The sequence below is a fragment of the Oncorhynchus tshawytscha genome, linkage group LG20 (genome assembly GCF_018296145.1).
Source record: "Oncorhynchus tshawytscha isolate Ot180627B linkage group LG20, Otsh_v2.0, whole genome shotgun sequence".
NCBI lineage: Eukaryota > Metazoa > Chordata > Actinopteri > Salmoniformes > Salmonidae > Oncorhynchus > Oncorhynchus tshawytscha.
In genome coordinates, this window is record NC_056448.1 from 2,953,982 (window position 1) to 2,974,130 (window position 20,149).

At 44.1% G+C, this 20,149-nt stretch overlaps 2 protein-coding genes across 10 annotated transcripts in view; both read left to right on the forward strand.

The window, feature by feature from the left end:
- The first annotated feature begins 505 nt into the window (after nucleotides 1–505).
- On the forward strand, nucleotides 506–1,867 carry LOC112219872 (nucleoredoxin like 2). Its single transcript, XM_024381378.2, has 2 exons — nucleotides 506–1,052; nucleotides 1,414–1,867. The coding sequence occupies exons 1-2, from the start codon at nucleotides 751–753 to the stop codon at nucleotides 1,583–1,585; spliced, it is 474 nt and encodes a 157-aa protein (XP_024237146.1). The 5' UTR covers nucleotides 506–750; the 3' UTR covers nucleotides 1,586–1,867.
- A 5,030-nt stretch (nucleotides 1,868–6,897) lies between these two features.
- LOC112219676 (chondroitin sulfate N-acetylgalactosaminyltransferase 1) overlaps nucleotides 6,898–20,149 on the forward strand; it is a 42,643-nt gene continuing 29,391 nt past the window's right edge. For 4 of the 9 annotated variants that reach the window (XM_024381144.2, XM_024381152.2, XM_024381148.2 and 1 more), the window contains exons 1-2: nucleotides 6,902–7,088; nucleotides 14,874–14,990. The gene's annotated coding sequence lies outside the window, so the exon portion shown is untranslated. Of the gene's footprint in view, nucleotides 7,089–14,870; nucleotides 14,991–20,149 lie in introns of all 9 variants that reach the window. The other 5 variants (XM_024381146.2, XM_024381150.2, XM_024381151.2 and 2 more) reach the window with 3 other exon arrangements.

The following is a 20,149-nucleotide window of genomic DNA, read 5'->3' on the forward strand; positions in this document are numbered from 1 at the left end:
TGGATGATGTTGCTCTTTAATAACTTTGTAAAATACAGTGCAATTGGATGGTTGCAGATACATGTAATGTATAGTTGATTCTTCATGTTCGTTGTTGTCTTCTTGGCTTCTATTGACCGCATCATCTTTTATTGTTCTGAAGAATGTAGATAGTTAATTTTATTTGAATGTAGAAGTATACACACATTTAAAAACATATACTTTTTATATAATTATTATGTAAGTATCCATATAACATTTGAACAAATTAAAACTTTATGTGAAGTTGTATGTTGGTCTCTCTCTTCGTGGTTTCTCTCCTTTTAGGGATGACAGACTTTATTTATTTTAAAGAAGTTTACTACGGTCATACTCTAGTCAGACTTGATAGTCTGTAATATTCATGAGGCTATTTGTATTGTGTTATTACAGATTGTACCTTTAAACAGTTCTGTAGAGGGCGGAGGACACTGATTGGCCTCACGAGATGTCAATCAAATTGACTTTGTTTTTTTAAGCCAACCAACATCAGCAAGCGCCACACAGCAGTGAGTACAGTTTGTTATGACCAGGTTATAACAGGGAGTAAAGTGATTCAAATAGTGATTGAACACTGAAAACTATGCCCGTGTTGTACTTGGACGAGTAATTAAGCGTCGTGCTTCAAAGTAACGGTTCACGGCGAGTAAAGCTGCAACGGTGACCGTCCTGAACTGGTTTTGGCTACAGTTGCCTAGTTCGTTACTGTTGCGCGTGTTCACTGCCCCGACCATGGTGGAGGTATTTGTTGGGAAAACTCTCCTCAATAAAGAAGGGGATCTTATAGACCCAGAAGAAGCTCTCAGGAATAAAGTAGTGGGAATATATTTTTCTGCCGGCTGGTGCCCGCCTTGTCGAGATTTCACCCCTATTCTATGCGATTTTTACACGGAACTTGTCGAGGAGAGCGAACCACCTGCACAGCTAGAAATCGTTTTCATATCTTCTGACAAGTCGAGTGATGATATGGTGGAGTATTATCATGACATGCACGGAGATTGGCTGGCCCTGCCTTGGGCGGATCAATACAAACAGTAAATTCTTATGACTGTCTCATCTTTCATGTAGCCTATTCCCATTTGAGTTATTGGAAAGAGATAGTATTGATAACCATGGTTGAACTGGTTTTAGGCCTATATACTTTCCTCCACTGTCTAGCCATAGTACAGCGATTGTAAGCAACAGGCTTTGTAAGAGGTTTATGGGTCACCCTTTGAGGGATTAGGTTTAAAAATAGGGCAATGTCTCTACCTGCCTGATGAGACAAGTGATTGGAGCTCAGCAAGGCTAGCCTACTGTATTCCTCTGCTAGATTGGGACCTGTATTTTGTATGGTATAATCCATAGAGTTATAAAGTCATGATTATGCCCTGTGCTCTTCCACTTTCCCTCCAGTGATTTAAAGAAGAGATTCAATATCACAGCGGTCCCTAAACTGGTGATTGTGAAGGAGAATGGAGACGTGATCACAGACAAGGGAAGGAAACAGATCCGGGACCAGGGACTAGCCTGCTTCAGGAGCTGGTTGGAGGTGGCCGAAGTGTTCCAGAACTTTAAAGCTTTATAGACATTCTAGAGTACATAGTTATACATTATAGAGCACCTTCCTTCTTCTGACTTATAAAAACTATTATTTTTGAACAATAGTGGCAATACTAAACTTCTGCACTACAACAAAATAGGGCTTTTTTTTTCTTAAATAGGCTTTTATAATACCAGCTACAATAGAAACGATTAACAGACATGAGTGGCTTATATTTTCAGAATACATATTTTGAGGTGTTCGGCTATTTTTATATTTTGTTTTATATGACTTAAAATGCACAATAATTAAATCCTTTGCTGTCTGTTTACAGTGTAGTTATTGTTGACTGTGGAGTCTTGTGTTGTTGTGTTATGTATGGAACATTCATGTCACTATCATTCCCCAGTGTGCCATTAGTATGCTTCTAGGAAAGCCCATAGGATACTATTTCCACCTTGGCTAATACACCTGAGTGTCACTCCTCATTGCCTTTGCACCTCTTTGCATTTAAGCATCATTTTGTTTTACTTGTAAATAGGCAAGCTCCTCAACTTTGATTATGATAGTCTAGTCACTCAGCACACATCCCAGTCTCTGTAGATTTGATTGTTTTTAAGGTTACCTAAGGGCCTTCTTGTAATCATGCAAAGCAGGCTCCAGAGATTCTATCATGACAAATCATGTTGATGTACGTGAATTGAAAAATGTCCTCTTGATGACTGTAAACAAACAAGATAATGCTAATATCTTTGCACTTTATTTCAGGGATTTTATGGCAAGTTCACTTAATAACCTCAAGATGTCACCATAGACTCACCTATGAGAGTACATCCTCAGCTATAGATTGTTTGAAGCAGCACTACCTCTCATTGCCTCCTAGGTTGCATGTTTTTCAACCTTATTTTGGGAGAACATTTATTGGAAACAATGCCCTTTTAAAATAACCTTTTAAGAGAGTTTATATTGCAGTATGTCAAACAGGGGAAACTATAGTTTGAAGGGGATTTGACCAAATGTTAAGCTGAATTTGACTCTTTGAAGTAAATGAGGCTTTACAAATTGGAGGAATTTTGTGTTAAACAAATCTCTCAAAATGCCATAGGCATAGCCCTTGCCAAGTAAGCTCCTCCCCTCCGATTACATTATGGTCTGACTGAAATACTGCCTATATAGTGCTTAGTGGGCCATTCGGTCTTCTAATGTAATAATGGGGAATTATGTGGATCTGTGGAAGAAACGTGCCGTCCTTACTCAACTGAAGTGCCTTTAGGTCATCGTCTTGACCATGAAAATGTCTATTTGGGCTTTGATGAACGTTTCTTTCATTTGTCAAGGTGGGCAACAGGTGATCAGAGCGACCTTTCAACCTTGTTCACCGGTCTGACAGCTGCTCTATGTAACTGTAGCGAGCTGCCGCCAATTTAGTCATTAAAGAGGCTTGAACTAGTGAGCGTATGATTACGGGTCTAGCTCAAACCTGTGCCATATAGGTCAAGACCTCTCGGCAGAGGCCATAGTTTGCTCATGTAGGCTTCCGCGAAGCTATAGTCTTACCAGGTATGAGGCAAAGAGTCCCTCCGATGCTAGACAAAACTGACAATATACGATATTGGTTAGCTCTTCTTGATGGGACCATGATATATCACTTTGCTCAGAGATCAAACTAAAACCCCTTTGGCTGTTTGACCAGTTTACACTGCTTGAATGCATGGCACACAATCACTTGCGCTGTCCTCAGAGTATGCGCAGACCGGCTGGCTGGAGTGTTTACGGACGTATTCAATCTCTCTCTGTCCCAGTCTGCTGTCCCCACTTGCTTCAAGATGTCAACCATTATTCCTGTACCCAAGAAAGCAAAGGTAACTGAGCTAAATGGCCATTGCCCTGTAGCACTCACTTCTGTCATCATGAAGTGGTTTGAGAGGCTTTCTTTTGCTTCTTAATGTTTTTTATGTAACCTTTACTTAAGTAGGCAAGTCAGTTAAGAACAAATTCTTACTGACAATGAGAGGCTAGTTAAGGATCATATCACCTCTAACTTGACACCCTAGACCCACGTCAATTTGCTCCCCCCGCCCCAATAGATCCACAGACAACGTAATCGCAGTCACACTGCACATTGCCCATTGCCCGATCCCATCTGGACCAGAGGAATCTATGTAAGTATGCTCTTCATTGACTATAGCTCAACATTCAACACCATAGTACCCTCTAAGCTCCTCATTAAGCTCAGGTCCCTGGGTCTGAACGTGGCCCTCTGAAACTGGGTCCTGGACTTTCTGGCGGGCCGCCCCCAGGTGGTGAAAGTAAGAAAAAACACCTCCATTTCGCTGATCCTCAACACGGGCCCCATAAGGGTGCGTGCTCAGCCCCCTCCTGTACTACCTGTTCACCCATGACTGCGTGGCCACGCATACCTTCAACTCAATCATGACGTTTGCAGATGACACAACATAAGTAGGCCTGATTACCAACAATGACGAGACAGCCTGCAGGGAGGAGGTGAGGGCCCTGGAAGAGTGGTGCCACGAAAATAACCTCTAACTCAACATCAACAAAACAAAGGAGATGATCGTGAACTTCAGGAAACAGCAGAGGGAGCACCCCCCTATCCACATTGACAGGACCGCAGTGAAGAAAGTGGAAAGCTTCAAGTTCCTCGGCATACATATCACTGACGATCTGAAATGTTCCACCCACACAGACAGTGTGGTGAAGAATGCGCGACAGCGCCTCTTCAACCTCAGGAGGCCGAAGAAATTTGGCTTGCCCCCAAAAGCCTCACAGATTTTTATATATGCACAATTGAGAGCATCCTATCGGGCTGGATCACCACCTGGTATGGCAACTGCACCGCCCGCAACTGCAGGGTTCTCCAAAGGGTGGTGCAGTCTGCCCAACGCATCCCCGGGGACAAACTACCTGCCCTCCATGACACCTACAGCCCCAATGTCACAGGAAGGCCAAAAAGATCATCATGGACATCAACCACCCGAGCCACAGCCTGTTCACCACGCTATCATCCAGAAGGCGAGGTCAGTACAGGTGCATCAAAGCTGGGACCGAGAGACTGAAAAACAGCTTCTATCTCAAGGCCATCCGTCTGTTAAATAGCCACCGCTAGCCGGCTTCCACCCGGCTTCCACACTGTTACGCAACCCTGCACCGGCTGCTGCCCTATATACATAGACTTACTGCTTTACTCATCTCATATGTATATACTGTATTCTATTTTACTGTATTTTAGCCAGTGTCACTCCGACATTGCTCAATCTAATATTATGACCGCAACCACTGCTCTGAGACCGGTTCTCAGTGTGCTTCGAGACACAGCCATTGGGATTGTGTGAGTCGTGAGTGCAGCCCTGATGAATAAACCACCGGATGTGGTTTTCATACCGCTGCTCTGCTCTTCTTCTAAACCGCATTGTCAACAGAACAGAGTTGCAACAGGAGGACCTCAGTACATCCTTTCCTTAACTGACAAGAGACTCATATTACCGAAAATAATGGACCTGATGTTGGGAGCAAAAAGGATTAGGCTTTTATCCATCAAATTGATCTTGATTTATTTCCACATGCATGTTAAGCCAAGAACAGTTGGCCTACGTTTGATATTTCACCACCACAGTTTTACTTGTTCATACTAGATCAAAGGTCAGAATCGAGTGTGGAGCGCTTTATAGCATGCTTGTGTGTCAGGGGCGTATCTCAACTCTCATCTCCCCGATTTCTTCACATGGGATTGTCATGTCTATTTCAGGGCCAGACCAAATAAAATACAGCACAAGTTACGCAACTGAAATTGTGCATAGACAAATCCAGATCCACATGTCTAATGCATTTAGAGATTCAATCAAATAAGACTACTTTCTTGCTGGTCTGTGTATGAACAACCTGGTCTCATAGAATTTCGTATTATTCTGTAAGTATATCCGAGATACTCAATTTAGTATGATATGTTACGTTTTGTGTGGTTGGCCTATGTTTTAATTTGTGGATGTCCTTCACCCATTTCCATGCAACACAGTCTCACAGTCAATTCGTGCATTTCAGCAAATTTTGTGCGTTTTTGTGCGTTTTTCTGGCTTAATTCGTGAGAAAAGACACAAATTTAACCAGTAGGCTACACACAAGCCTTTTCAACAACCATATAGACGCGATAGTTTATATTTAATTTTTGTTCTTAAACTCGATGTAGGATCAGGCAAAATCCCTTGCGTTGTGCACCTTATGCAGGTTTGGTCCTCGGTTGGTTGCCATGTATTTAATTTTTGTTCTTAAACTCGGTGTAGGATCAGGCAAAATCCCTTGAGTTGCGCACCTTATGCAGGTTTGGTCCTTGGTTGGTTGCCATGTGTCCATATCGAGTGGTGTGGTCATGATGTCTAGGTCCGCTTGTCAACGGAAGTGGAAAGCATAGTGCAACCCAGGAGTTTGGTTTCTAGTTTTGAGTCGGTTGATCCACTTCCATCTCTGACACGTGGAAACCGGAGGGGGGAAGGGAGGGAGTGCACTCCACACATATACGCGTAGGCCGGAGGGGTCCGGGCGCGGCCGGCCAAAGTTGTGGTGGGCCCCATGGTTGCCCACTTGTAGATTGACCCATTGGTTGGGTTAAAGAGTCGTCTGTCCGTAGGGTGGGGGTTAGGGTTAGGTCCAGTTGGAGTTAGGGTTAGGTATAGTTAGTAGAATGGTTAAGGTTAGGGTTAAGGTTAGGGTTAGGTATAGTCGCGTATATGGTTGTTGCTTGTGTGCCTACTGGTTAAATTCGTGTCTTTTCGCACAAATTAAGTAGCACATAAATTTGTGTATTTTGGAACTAATTGAACCACACAAAAATGCCCAAAACGCACGAAATCGGCTGAAATACATTTTGTACGTATATGCGCGAATTGGATGTGAGGCTGGGCTGTTCCATGATATGTTACAATTCATATTATATGTCACGAATTTGCAAAACGTACAATAGGGGAAGGGTTAGCTAACATACAAAATAGAGAAAAAGTGCTAAGTAGTTGAAAAGTTGCTAATTTGTTAAAATGCTAAAGTTGTCTGCGATGACATTTGAACCCACAACCTTTGGGTTGCTAGACATTCAGGTTGTATGCCTACCCATCCACTCTGACCAACTAACCTACTTTAGCATTTGCTCTAACAATCTGTTTTATGTTACCATACCAAACTTACTTTATCACGCTAATTTTAGTGTACCGGATTTATGTTTACTATGTTAAGTCTAGTCTATGAGACCAGGCTGGTATGAAAGCCAGTAGTGTTTCTTATGCTAATGGCATGCTGAATCAGGTAACAACACATCCATTATGTGAGTTGCGAGAGGAGAGGCGGAGGAATCACCGGGGCGGACTCGCGGATCCTGTTCCTGTCAGAGTATACATACACACACACACACACATACACACTCTTTAGGCTCGTGTTCACGGACTCAGGAGCTCGAAGACCGGTCCAGGTTTGGGTACCGCACCGTGCGCTTCAGCGAACCCCTCCGCTGGGATTAAGAGAAATGGATGAATGAAACTGAAAGGTACGTAGAGATTACAAGGATTATTGTTAAATATTGTCTGTCTAAAGCGTGAGATTGCGATGCTGTGGGTAAGTAGGGTACACTTTGCCATTGGTTGGCTATTGTTTGAGAGTTGCGGTTGATGTGAGCACATGTTACCATGTACACACAATTAACTGTTCACATTAGGACGTTTAGAGTCTCTTTACTTGAGTGTAAGATTTGGTGAGGAAATTGTTTTGATTTTAACTAGTCAGTTCAGCCATTTCATTTAAATTTGTAAAATTATTTGGCTTGTGTGTGTGTGTGTGTGTGTGTGTGTGTGTGTGTGTGTGTGTGTGTGTGTAAAGAGAGGAGACTTGAATAATGGTGCCTTATTCATTGGGACAGGATAGTGGGATGTTTTTTTTAAACGATGGGAGGGCAAGATAATATTGAGAAGAGAATGGACTAATAGAATATGGATAGCCTGGAGTGGAAATGGGATTGTGTCTAATGAGATGAAAGAGGGTAGTGTTGGAATGAGATGAGACAGTATCCTACTCTCACTTCTCCAGCAGTAAGCTATTGGGGATAGAATGGAAGGGGTTTAGTGAAGAGGAGTGGTGTGCACGGTTCTCTCATGTTAATAGACATCATAATGACACATTCTCTTCAGTGGGAGAGACAGACGGGCACTCTGAATTAGAGGCATTATGTTGCAACGCTCCTACCTTTTCTTGTGTGACTAGAAACGGTCAATGGTACCACAGGTTACCTATTAGTTCTCTCTTTCTCCATCCCTTTCTCTCTCCCTCTCTCTCTCTCACACACACACACGCACACACACACACACACACACACACACACACCACACGCCACACACATATGGGGAGAGAGTGATGAAGTGTAAATCAATAACTGAACAGGGAGAGGTCATGATTTCAATTAGTTTTGTGCGCAGTCATGCACCCACACACATTCAGTGCATTCGGAAAGTATTCAGACCCCTTCACTATTTCCACATTAGGTTACGTTACAGCCTCATTCTAAAATAGATTTTTGTGTTCGTTTTCTCATCTTCTACACACAATACCCCATAATGACAGAGCGGAAAAAGGGTTTTAAAATTTGACAAATGTATAAAAACTTTTTTGAAATCACATTTACATAAGTGTTCAGACCTTTTACTCAGTACTTTGTTGATGCACCTTTGGCAGTGATTACAGCTTTGAGTCTTCTTGGGTATGATGCTAGAAGCTTGGCATGCCTGTATTTGGAGAGTTTCTCCCATTCTTCTCTGCAGATCCTCTCAAACTTTGTCAGGTTGGATGGGGAGCGTCGCTGCATAGCTATTTTCAGGTCTCTCCAGAGATATTCCATCGGGTTTAAGTCCTGTCTCTGGCTGGGCCACTCAAGGGTTGGGCTGTGTGCTTAGGGTCGTTGTCCTGTTGGAAGGTGAACCTTTGCCCCAGTCTGAGATCCGCTCTGGTGCAGGTTTTCATCAAGGATCTCTCTGTACTTTGCTCCGTTCATCTTTCCCTCAATCCTGACTATTCTCCCAGTCCCTGCCACTGAAAAACATCCCCACAGTATGATGCTGCCACCACCATGCTTCACTGTAGGGATGATGCCAGGTTTCTTCCAGACATGACGCTTGGCATTCAGGCCAAAGAGTTCAATCTTGGTTTCATCAGACCAGAGAATCTTGTTTCTCATGGTCTGAGACTCCTTTAGGTACCTTTTTAGCAAACTTCAAGCGGATTGTTGTGTGCCTTTTACTGAGAAGTTGCTTCTGCCTGGCCGCTCTACCATAAAGGCCTAATTGGTGAGGTGCTGCAGAGATGGTTGTCCTTCTGGAAGGTTCTCCCATCTCCTCAGAGGAACTCTGCAGCTCTTTGAGAGTGACCATCAGGTTCTTGGTCACTTTCCTGACCAAGGCCCTTATCCCACGATTTCTCAGTTTGGCCAGGCGGCCAGCTCTAGGAAGAGTCTTGGTGATTCCAAACTTCTTCTATTTAAGAATGTTGGAGGCCACTGTGTTCTTGGGGACCTTCAATGCTGCATAAATGTTTTGGTACCCTTCCCAAAATCTGTGCCCTGACACAATCTTGTTTCTGAGCTCTACACACAATTCCTTCGACCTCATGGCTTGGTTTTTGCTCTGACATGCACTGCCAACTGTGGGACCTTATATAGACAGGTGTGAGCCTTTCTAAATCATGTCCAATCACAGGTGGACTCCAATCACGTTGTAGAAACATCTCAAGGATGATCAATGGAAACAGGATACGTCTGAGCTCAATTTCAAATGGTCTGAATACTTATCTAAATAAGGTATTTCTGTTTTTTATATTTAATAAATTTACAAGCATTTCTAAAAAACAGTTTTTCCTTTGTCTTTATGGGGTTGTGGGTTTATGGGGTTGTGGGTTTATGGGGTTGTGGGTTTATGGGGTTGTGGGTTTATGGGGTTGTGGGTTTATGGGGTTGTGGGTTTATGGGGTTGTGGGTTTATGGGGTTGTGGGTTTATGGGGTTGTGGGTTTATGGGGTTGTGGGTTTATGGGGTTGTTTTATTGTGTGTAGATTGTTGAGGGAAAAATAATAATTTTAGAATATGGCTGTAACATGACAGGCACTGTACATACACACTCATCCAGCCAGCCCACCCGCCTCTTGTCATGCTAAATTCTGATGACAATTGGGGAGATTAGCAGTAAAATATTAAAGTCGTGAGGGACTAAAGTGTCAGTATTTGGGTTGTTTCACCATAGATTAACCACGTCACAACATCAGATCTCCTATAGCCTATAGCCGCAATTCTGCTCTCTTACAATTCAACCTCTTGATTTTAGTCAGGAAAGTTGGGGTTAAATCCCTCACTGCTAAAATATTTGTCCATAAAAAATCCTGTTGTTTTCTAAACCATGAAAAACCCAACTGGGATTGATTGAAATTAGTTTTTTATGAATGATTTAGTCAAATATTTTAACTATGAGCACTGGCAGTCAAAAATCAGCCACATTCTATTTTCCTTAGTTGTGTCAGACCCCACGCTGTAGCAGTGAAATGACTAGTAGTCACTTGCCAAACATACACTAAAAGTATATGGACACCCCTTAATAATTGTGGATTTGGCTATTTCAGCCAAAGCTGTTGCTGACAGGTGTATAAAATCGAGCATACAGCCATGCAATCTCCATAGACAGACATGGGCAGTGAAATGGTCCGTACTGAAGACCTCAGTCACTTTCAACTTTCAATGTGGCACCGTCATCGGATGTTACCGTTCCAACAAGTCAGTTTGACAGATTTCTGCCCTGCTATAGCAGCCCCGGTCAACTGCTGTTATTGTGAAGCCTCTGGACGTCAGCACAAGAACTGTTCATCGGGAGCTTCGTGAATTGGTTTTCCATGGCCGATTAGCCGCACACAAGCCTAAGATCCCCATGCGCAATGCCAAGTGTCACGACTTCCACCGAAGGTGGCCCCCCTGCCTGTTCGGGAGGCACTCGGCGGTCGTCGTCGCTGGTCTACTAGCTTCCACCGATCCCCTTTTCTGTTTGTTATGTCTTATTGGTTGCACCTGTTTCTTGTTTGAGTTTTGATTCAGGACTATTTAAGCCTGTTAGGCCCGCCTGCTTTTGTGCGGGCTTGTTCTCTGTTAGTCTAGGTTGCTTGCGTGTTATGTTCACTGACTGTTTGGAGCTCAGCTTTGGGTTGGACATATTTGTTTTCGCCTGTTGGTTTTGGCGTTACTTTTGGATACCGTAATAAAGTTTGGTTTCCCCCATTATCCTCTGCTCTCTGCGCTTGACTCCACACCCACCACTCCTGGCTGTGTCAGCTGGAATGGCGTAAAGCTCATCACCATTGGACTCTGGAGCAGTGGAAATGTGTTCTCTGGAGTGATGAATCACGCTTCACCATCTGGCAGCCAACGGACGAATCTGGGTTTGGCGGATGCCAGGAGAATGCACGGTGGCAACTGTAAAGTTTTGGCGGAGGAGGAATAATGGTCTGGGGCTGTTTTTCATTGTTCGGGCTAGGCCCCTTAATTCCAGTGAAGGTAAATCTTAAAGCTACAGCATACAATGACATTCTAGACGATTCTATGCTTCCAACCTTGTGTCACAGTTTGGGGAAGGCCCTTGCCTGTTTCAGCATGGCAATGCCCCCGTGCACAAAGTGAAGTCCATACAGAAATGGTTTGTCGAGATTGGTCTGGAAGAACTTGACTGGCCTGCACAGAGCCCTGACCTCAACCCATTGAACACCTTTGGGATGAATTGGAACGCTGACTGCGAGCCAGGCCTAATCACCCAACATCAGTGCCCGCCCTCACTAATGCTCTTGTGGCTGAATGGAAGCAAGTTCCCCCAGTAATGTTCCAACATCTAGTGGAAAGCCTTCCCAGAAGTGTGGAGGCTGTTGTAGTAGCAAAGGGGGGACCAACTCTATATTAATGCCCATGATTTTGGAATGAGATGTTCAACGAGCCATGTAGTGTATGTTGTTCACTTAACTTTCTGTTTAGGAGGGTATGATTTACCTTAGTGAGATGCTTAATACAACAATACATTATATGTCTGCATCTGTATGTGAGTCCAATGTCCATCTGTTAGAGATGTTCTGTTGTTACTGTGTGAAATATTCACTAGTTTGTCCTCTACTGGCCTGCTGGTGGTGCTGATGTGACGTTTAGCTCATGTTACACAGATCAGGTGTCAGTCATCCTCTCTCTGAAGTACAGTCCACTGATATACACTCAATCGCCAGTTTATTAGGTACACCACGCTGTTCAAGAATATAATTCACTCCTACAGACAACAAGGAGCGTCTCCAGTGATTGGAGTGGAAAAACAATGCCTGGTTCGAATGTTCCTGTTGCATCATCCCGGTTCCTGTTGCGTCATGCTGATGGCAGAGTCAGGGTTTGGCCTAAGCAGCATGAGTCCATGGCCCCGTCATGCCTGGTGTCAACGGTACAGGCTGGTGATGGTGGAGTAACAGTGTGGGGAATGTTTTCCTGACACACGTTCGGTCCCTTGCCACCAATTGAGCAACATTTTCATGCCCCGTAGAAATCAGGCTGTTCTGGAGGCAAAGGGGGGTCCAACTAGATGGGTGTACCTAATAAACTTGTCGCCCTCATCGACCCAGCTCCACACACAGACACACACACACACACACACACACACACACACACACACACACACACACACACACACACACACACACACACACACCAGCCCTGGCCACATACACTAACTCCACCTCTCATTGTGTTATGTAACCAGTAGTCTTGGCTACCAGTCAAGTGCACATGTATCCACACTGGCTCCATTCACTGATCCTATTCCAAGATCAGTGAATGGAGGCTGGCATCGCTGGCCAACGTATTACACCGTTTTCTTGGAAAAGGTCGCTGGAATCTGCGCTTTAATTTGCCAGAAATCCGGTCCGTCATGTATTTCACGGGCAGCTGGAAAGCGGAGGGGAAAGAAGTGTGTGGGAGTGCATGGCAGTGTTGCGCGCGTGTGTGATCTTGCGTGCATGTCTTTGAGTGTCATACAGCCATGCCATCTGTGCAGATAAGATGTGACCTGAGGCTAGATGGTCATGCTGGATGAGCTCATGTGTTTTCAGGCAAATCATTGGACATGGGTGGTGAGTGCCAAGGCACTGAGAGCAGAACACACACATTCAGTACACGTATATTATCACTGAAAACTATAGGCTGTCACAAGCACCTCCCCACCCTCCAGCCCCTCTGAGTGTCTGTGACGATGGCATAGGAAATTGATCATATAGACTAGGGCAGGGGTATTCAACTCTGACCCTACGAGGTCCGGTCTGATGGTTTTCTGTTCTACCTGATCATTAATTGCACTCACCTGTGGTCCCAGGTCTAAATCAGTCCCTGATTAGAGGGGAATCACTCACCTGTGGTCCCAGGTCTAAATCAGTCCCTGATTAGAGGGGAATCACTCACCTGTGGTCCCAGGTCTAAATCAGTCCCTGATTAGAGGGGATTCACTCACCTGTGGTCACAGGTCTAAATCAGTCCCTGATTAGAGGGGAATCACTCACCTGTGGTCCCAGGTCTAAATCAGTCCCTGATTAGAGGGGAATCACTCACCTGTGGTCCCAGGTCTAAATCAGTCCCTGATTAGAGGGGAATCACTCACCTGTGGTCCCAGGTCTAAATCAGTCCCTGATTAGAGGGGAATCACTCACCTGTGGTCCCAGGTCTAAATCAGTCCCTGATTAGAGGGGAATCAGTCCCTGATTAGAGGGGAATCACTCACCTGTGGTCCCAGGTCTAAATCAGTCCCTGATTAGAGGGGAATCACTCACCTGTGGTCCCAGGTCTAAATCAGTCCCTGATTAGAGGGGAATCACTCACCTGTGGTCACAGGTCTAAATCAGTCCCTGATTAGGGGAATCACTCACCTGTGGTCCCAGGTCTAAATCAGTCCCTGATTAGAGGGGAATCACTCACCTGTGGTCACAGGTCTAAATCAGTCCCTGATTAGAGGGGAATCACTCACCTGTGGTCACAGGTCTAAATCAGTCCCTGATTAGAGGGGAATCACTCACCTGTGGTCCCAGGTCTAAATCAGTCCCTGATTAGAGGGGAATCACTCACCTGTGGTCACAGGTCTAAATCAGTCCCTGATTAGAGGGGAATCACTCACCTGTGGTCACAGGTCTAAATCAGTCCCTGATTGGAGGGGAACAATGAAAAAACGCGGTGGAACTGGCTTTGAGGCATCGAGTTGAGTTTGAGGGGACTAGAGGAACCACATGATCTCGCTACGCTAAGAACCCACTAATAAACTAAAAATAGTTGTCTGGTTGAAGGACATAGGAAGGAAGTAAATACCTTTTTAAGACACTAGTTTAACCAAAAGAGAGCAGGATGTGGGGTTTGAAGCCCAGAGACACAGAAATCAAGCCCAGCGATCCCTTCTCATTATTTAAAGAGTTGTAATTATAGGGATGGATTTTGTGCTTAAAAACAGTGTGACTTTTTATGGTGATGCACTAAGGATGCACCCTCTAATTTTCCTCATCTGTGCATTGTTTTACGAAAGGCAATGTTATAGTGTTTATGGTTGAAGTACCATTGCTTTAGGCAAACATAGATTAGTACTTACGCTGCCGTGGAAAAGTATTTGACCACTTTCTAATTGTCTCTACTTTTGCATATTTTATGATACTGAATGTTATCAGATCTTCAACCAAAACCTAATATTAAATAAAGGGAACCTACTTTTTCACAGCAATGTACACGCAGAACTAATTGCACTATTTGTAGTACCTATAAAGACGTAGCCTAGTTGAGAGAAGTTGTGAGCATCTGGAAGTACATGTGAATGTTTCCAGGTATAATGTTCTCTTTGTGTTTACTGAGTATCGGTCTACCATTTGAAATACTTTGTGCCTTTGTTGTATGTCAATGTGTGCTTTTGTGTGTCCTGTACACCGATAGAGAGGTGGAGTGTGTAACTGAGAGATGTGTTTAGTGTGTAGCAGAACAGATGGGTTTTTTTAAGAGCTGAGTGGGCCAGATGGTGGGTAGGGTAGGCGAGGATACGGCTTGGGTCTGGCACTGAGGAAACCAGCTACCAGTAAGCCTAATCAAGGGGAAGGAGAATCACCTGAGGGCCAGAGGGACATCAAAAAGCCCCTTCTCTACCTCTAATCCTCCCTCTCTTCCTCTCTCTATAGATCACTCTACCTCTAGCTCTCTTTCTCTCCTCTCTCTCTTTCTTCCTCTAAACCCTGTCCTCCATTTTTTCCCTTCTCTCTAAAGCAGGTTTCCCACAAACTTGGTCCAGAACGTGCACCCCGAACTCCTCTCCAATGACATCTGGGACTGGTTTTGCGTGCTCTCCTCCTTTCTTTCAGGGATGGACCTGATGATGGGGTTATGGTAAGGCAGTGAAACCAGGTGGCGTGGCCCGGGCAGCCCCACCTGGAGCTTTTCCTGTATGTCACAGTAGAACATCCTCCTTTAACCACGACCAGTTCACACCGATTCGCTGTAAAAAGCCTATGTCAAAAAAAAGCCTAAGGGAAAATAAAATAAGAAATACAGAGATCACAGAGTATTTTTAATAGGGTCAGAAGCCTTGTGGTGTGTTTCTGTGGTTCATTTTCTTGTTTTTAGTGATTGCAGACCGACCACTGCTTATGCCTTACGGGGATGTAATGTAACGAATGCACCTTGTTGAAATTATCACTATGGTGAATTTTTGTACATTCTAGCTTCATGTGTTTAGTAACGCACGTGGGTACACACACACACACACACACACACACACACACACAGTCACACATTGAACTACTGTTTATACATTTGGAGACTGCCACAGAATCATACCTCAAATACTTCACACTTCACAGAGACAGTCTGATCTGACCTTCGCCCGCCCGACTCGCCTCCTCACCTCGCTTTCTTTTCTGTCGTTCCCTCTTTTCCCTCGCTCTGTCTGTCTGTCTGTCTGTCTGTCTGTCTGTCTGTCTGTCTGTCTGTCTGTCTGTCTGTCTGTCTGTCTCTGTCTGTCTGTCTGTCTGTCTGTCTGTCTGTCTGTCTGTCTGTCTGTCTGTCTGTCTGTCTGTCTGTCTGTCTGTCTGTCTGTCTGTCTGTCTGTCTGTCTGTCTGTCTGTTTCTGTCTGTTTCTGTCTCTCAGAGTGATTGCAAGTCCCCCCGAGAGGAAAAATACACCATTTATCATAGCTCAGTCAGATCAGGAAATGTTATTTCCGGTCACCGCACTTCTGCATGTTCTACATTTGTATACAAGTGTTTATAAATATTTATAAACACTGTTTGCGTAATGATCATATAATGACTCAGATTTAGCCACTGTGTAATTAAAGATTCTGCATAAACATGAATCTGGCTTTACTGCTCCAAAGGAACAAACCAATCACTCTTATAGTCATGAAAATATACAGGAAGAAAGTCAGAAACACGAGCAGAAGTAAGAGCAGTAACTGTAAGACAGAACCCACTGTGGTACGTAACTATTTATGCACAGCAGCACAAATCAGAGGTGAGTAAACTCATGCAAACTGTCTCACCACAGTTACTTCTCTCTGATTGGACAGTGACCACTGCTGAGATGAGACGTGCCAAAATGAGGAGGGAAAAAAAGGCACATCATTTCCTGACTGCAGTACAATGGCAGTTTGTTTTACTTCAGTTGGAAATTAAGTCACGACTTGTAGGTTAGCTCAGTTGAGAAATTACCCGAGGTCCCAGAAGTAGATGTAGATGTTAGGCGTTCTTTAGATGTTACTTTTTCGTACTGATCTTATTCAAGTTTCACACGAGGGTTACATTGTGCTAAATGTCGATAGAATCAGTATAAGGATGCTGTAATTTAATAATAAATCATAATTTAATTATGAATGTTAGGGAAGAGCCGTCATCCGGTAATATGATTTAGAGGTTATATATTGTGGTATGACAGCCCAGTCCCTTCCCTTGGGGAGTTAAATGACAACCAGTGGATCTATCCATTGAGAGTCAGTGAGAGTCAGCGGTTTGGCTGTGAGTCACCATTCATTCAGTCTCTCCTCCCAACACCCAGTCCCTGGCTCTATGGGGTGGGAATCTCTGCTGCTAGAAGGATGCCTGGTAATTACAGCCTATATGGACTCATAGAGTAGGCTACATCTCAATAGTCTTAACGTCACATCCTCTCGTCTCCTTTGCAGTTTATAACGTAGCCAGGCAGGTGAAAGTTCATTCCTATCATTCAGGCTCCCCCACATTGTGTTCACTTATGCAGTCAACCTCAGACCAGCAACGATGAAGGAGAGGAGACAAGAGGAGGAAGCCACTTTAGACTCTTGAGACCGAAAGTAGCCGTGGTGCTGTTGCAGGAAGTAATCTGGGAACTTTTTTCTCAATGGTGTCTACGTCCGTAACACATTCATAATCCCTACATAATGCATTAATTTCGTAAATGCTTATGTACGCATCAGCGACTGGTTTGACCCAGCAGCCCAGGCACAGAGCACAGGACCTATACAGCCCGCTATTCTGACATAACTGGGCCTTTCATTAGTAGCAGGCTGCATTGAGCCTACACTACCGGTCAAAAGTTTGGGCCCACCTACTCATTCAAGGGTTTTTCTTTATTTGGACTATTTTCTACATTGTAGAATGATAGTGAAGACATCACAACTATGAAATAACAGATATGGAATCATGTAGTAACCAAAAAAGTGTTAAACAAATCAAAATATATTTTATATGGCTCTCACGAGGACCACCACAGGAAAGGAAAACCCAGAGTTACCTCTGCTGTAGAGGATATGTTCATTAGAGTTACCTGGCTCTCACGAGGACCACCACAGGAAAGGAAAACCCAGAGTTACCTCTGCTGTAGAGGATACGTTCATTAGAGTTACCTGGCTCTCACGAGGACCACCACAGGAAAGGAAAACCCAGAGTTACCTCTGCTGTAGAGGATACGTTCATTAGAGTTACCTGGCTCTCACGAGGACCACCACAGGAAAGGAAAACCCAGAGTTACCTCTGCTGTAGAGGACGTTCACCACAGGACCACCACAGGAAAGGAAAACCCAGAGTTACCTCTGCTGTAGAGGATACGTTCATTAGAGTTACCTGGCTCTCACGAGGACCACCACAGGAAAGGAAAACCCAGAGTTACCTCTGCTGTAGAGGATACGTTCATTAGAGTTACCTGGCTCTCATGAGGACCACCACAGGAAAGGAAAACCCAGAGTTACCTCTGCTGTAGAGGATACGTTCATTAGAGTTACCTGGCTCTCATGAGGACCACCACAGGAAAGGAAAACCCAGAGTTACCTCTGCTGTAGAGGATACGTTCATTAACTGCACCTCCAGATTGCAGCCCCAATTTTTTCAAGTAGCAGTTCAAGTAACAGACACATCTCCACATCAACTGTTCAGAGGAGACTGCGTGAATCAGGCCTTCATGGTCGAATGGCTGCAAAGAAACCACTACCAAAGGACACCAATAAGAAGAAGAGACTTGTTTGGGCCAAAAAAACACAAGCAATGGACATTAGACCGGTGGAAATCTGTCCTTTAATCTGATGAGTCCAGATTAGAGATTTTGCATGAACCGCCGTGTCTTTGAGAGACGCAGAGTAGGTGAACGGGTGATCTCCGCATGTGTGGTTCCCACCGTGAAGCATGGAGGAGGAGGTGTGATGGTGTGGGGTTGCTTTGCTGGTGACACTGTCTGTGATTTATTTAGAATTCAAGGCACACTTAACCAGCATGGCTACCACAGCATTCTGCCATCCCATCTGGTTTGCACTTAGTCCCACTATCATTTGTTTTTCAACATGACAATGACCCAACACACCTCCAGGCTGTGTAAGGGCTGTTTGACCAAGAAGGAGAGTGATGGAGTGCATCAGATGCCCTAGCCTCCACAATCACCCGACCTCAACCCAATTGAGATGGTTTGGGATGAGTTGGACCGCAGCCAACAAGTGCTCAGCATATGTGAAGCTGGTTGAGAGAATGCCAAGAGTGTGCAAAGATGTCATCAAGGCAAAAGGTGGCTACTATGAATAATCTAAAAATATATTTCAATTTTTTTTTACACTTTTTTTGGTTACTACATGATTTCATATACAGTGGGGCAAAAAAGTATTTAGTCCGCCACCAATTGTGCAAGTTCTCCCACTTAAAAAGATGAGAGAGGCCTGTAATTTTCATCATATGTACAGTTCAACTATGACAGACAAAATGAGAAGAAAAGAAATCCAGAAAATCACATTGTAGGATTTTTAATGAATTTAAATTGTAAAATAAAGAAAAACCCTTGAATGAATAGGTGTTTCAACCTTTGACTGGTACAGTATAAAATAGATCATTGTATGGTGAGTCAACAGGGAGATACGCGTACAGACACACTGACTACACAGTAACTACACTCACAAACACACGTGGACCCGCGCTTCCATTTTGCACAGCACACACAAATAAACCTGCACAAGACGTGCACCACAGGCTTGGAAACATAGGCCTAACATGCAAGCAGTCTTTTTCTTTCTCTGTCCATACAGTCTTCCTTCATGTGATTACGGACATTTTCTTGTGGACGAGAGAGAAAGACAGAGAGACCGAGATAAAGAGAGAGCGTTTGTGTGGGTGTGTAAATGGCCTGTTTTTTCTTGTGGACAAGAGAGAAAGACAGAGAGACCGAGATAAAGAGAGAGCGTTTGTGTGGGTGTGTAAATGGCCTGTTTTTTCTTGTGGACGAGAGAGAAAGACAGAGAGACCGAGATAAAGAGAGAGCGTTTGTGTGGGTGTGTAAATGGCCTGTTTTTTTCTTGCTTGTCTTGTGCTTGTCTTCTACTGATCCAGTTGTTCCACAGTGAGAGGACAGGCAGGCAGAAGTGTCCACATACATCTACAGTCCCTAATGCTTTTAGAACAGCCCACATAGTGCCACACTGTCATCACTGGCAACATTGTTAGAGGGATTGCAAGATGCTTGGCATTGGCTTGGCTGTGTCGCTAGGTAGAAACCCATGGCTGTGTCGCTAGGTAGAAACCCATGCTTTGAGTTCACATCAAAGTATATGAACATTTCAAATTGAGTGGCATGTTTTATAATCTTGAGTTAGATATTGAAACTGTTTTCCTTCCCTACATCCTCATGCAATAGACATTAGACCTCATGCAGACCTCTAGCCCTCCCAGGTTTCTGATTTTTAAAAAATGTATCTCTGAAAATACAACGTCACAGTTTTATACTGCAGCATATCGAGAGCTTTTACCACAAAGTGAAGCTCTTCATTTTCAGAGAGCCAAGCAATCGTATATACCAAGGCATATGTCTAGATGAAGGAGATATGAAGAAATTGATTCTGATGACTATGGGATGTTAATGATAGTGATGACATCATATACTCATGAACCTTAACGGCGCTTTCATACCAACTGAGTTTTAACTCTCTCTCGCTTTCTCTCTCTCTCCTGCTATCTCGCTCTCTCTCCTGCTATCTCTCTCTCTCTCCTGCTATCTTGCTATCTCTCTCTCTCATGCTATCTCTCTCTCTCTCCTGCTATCT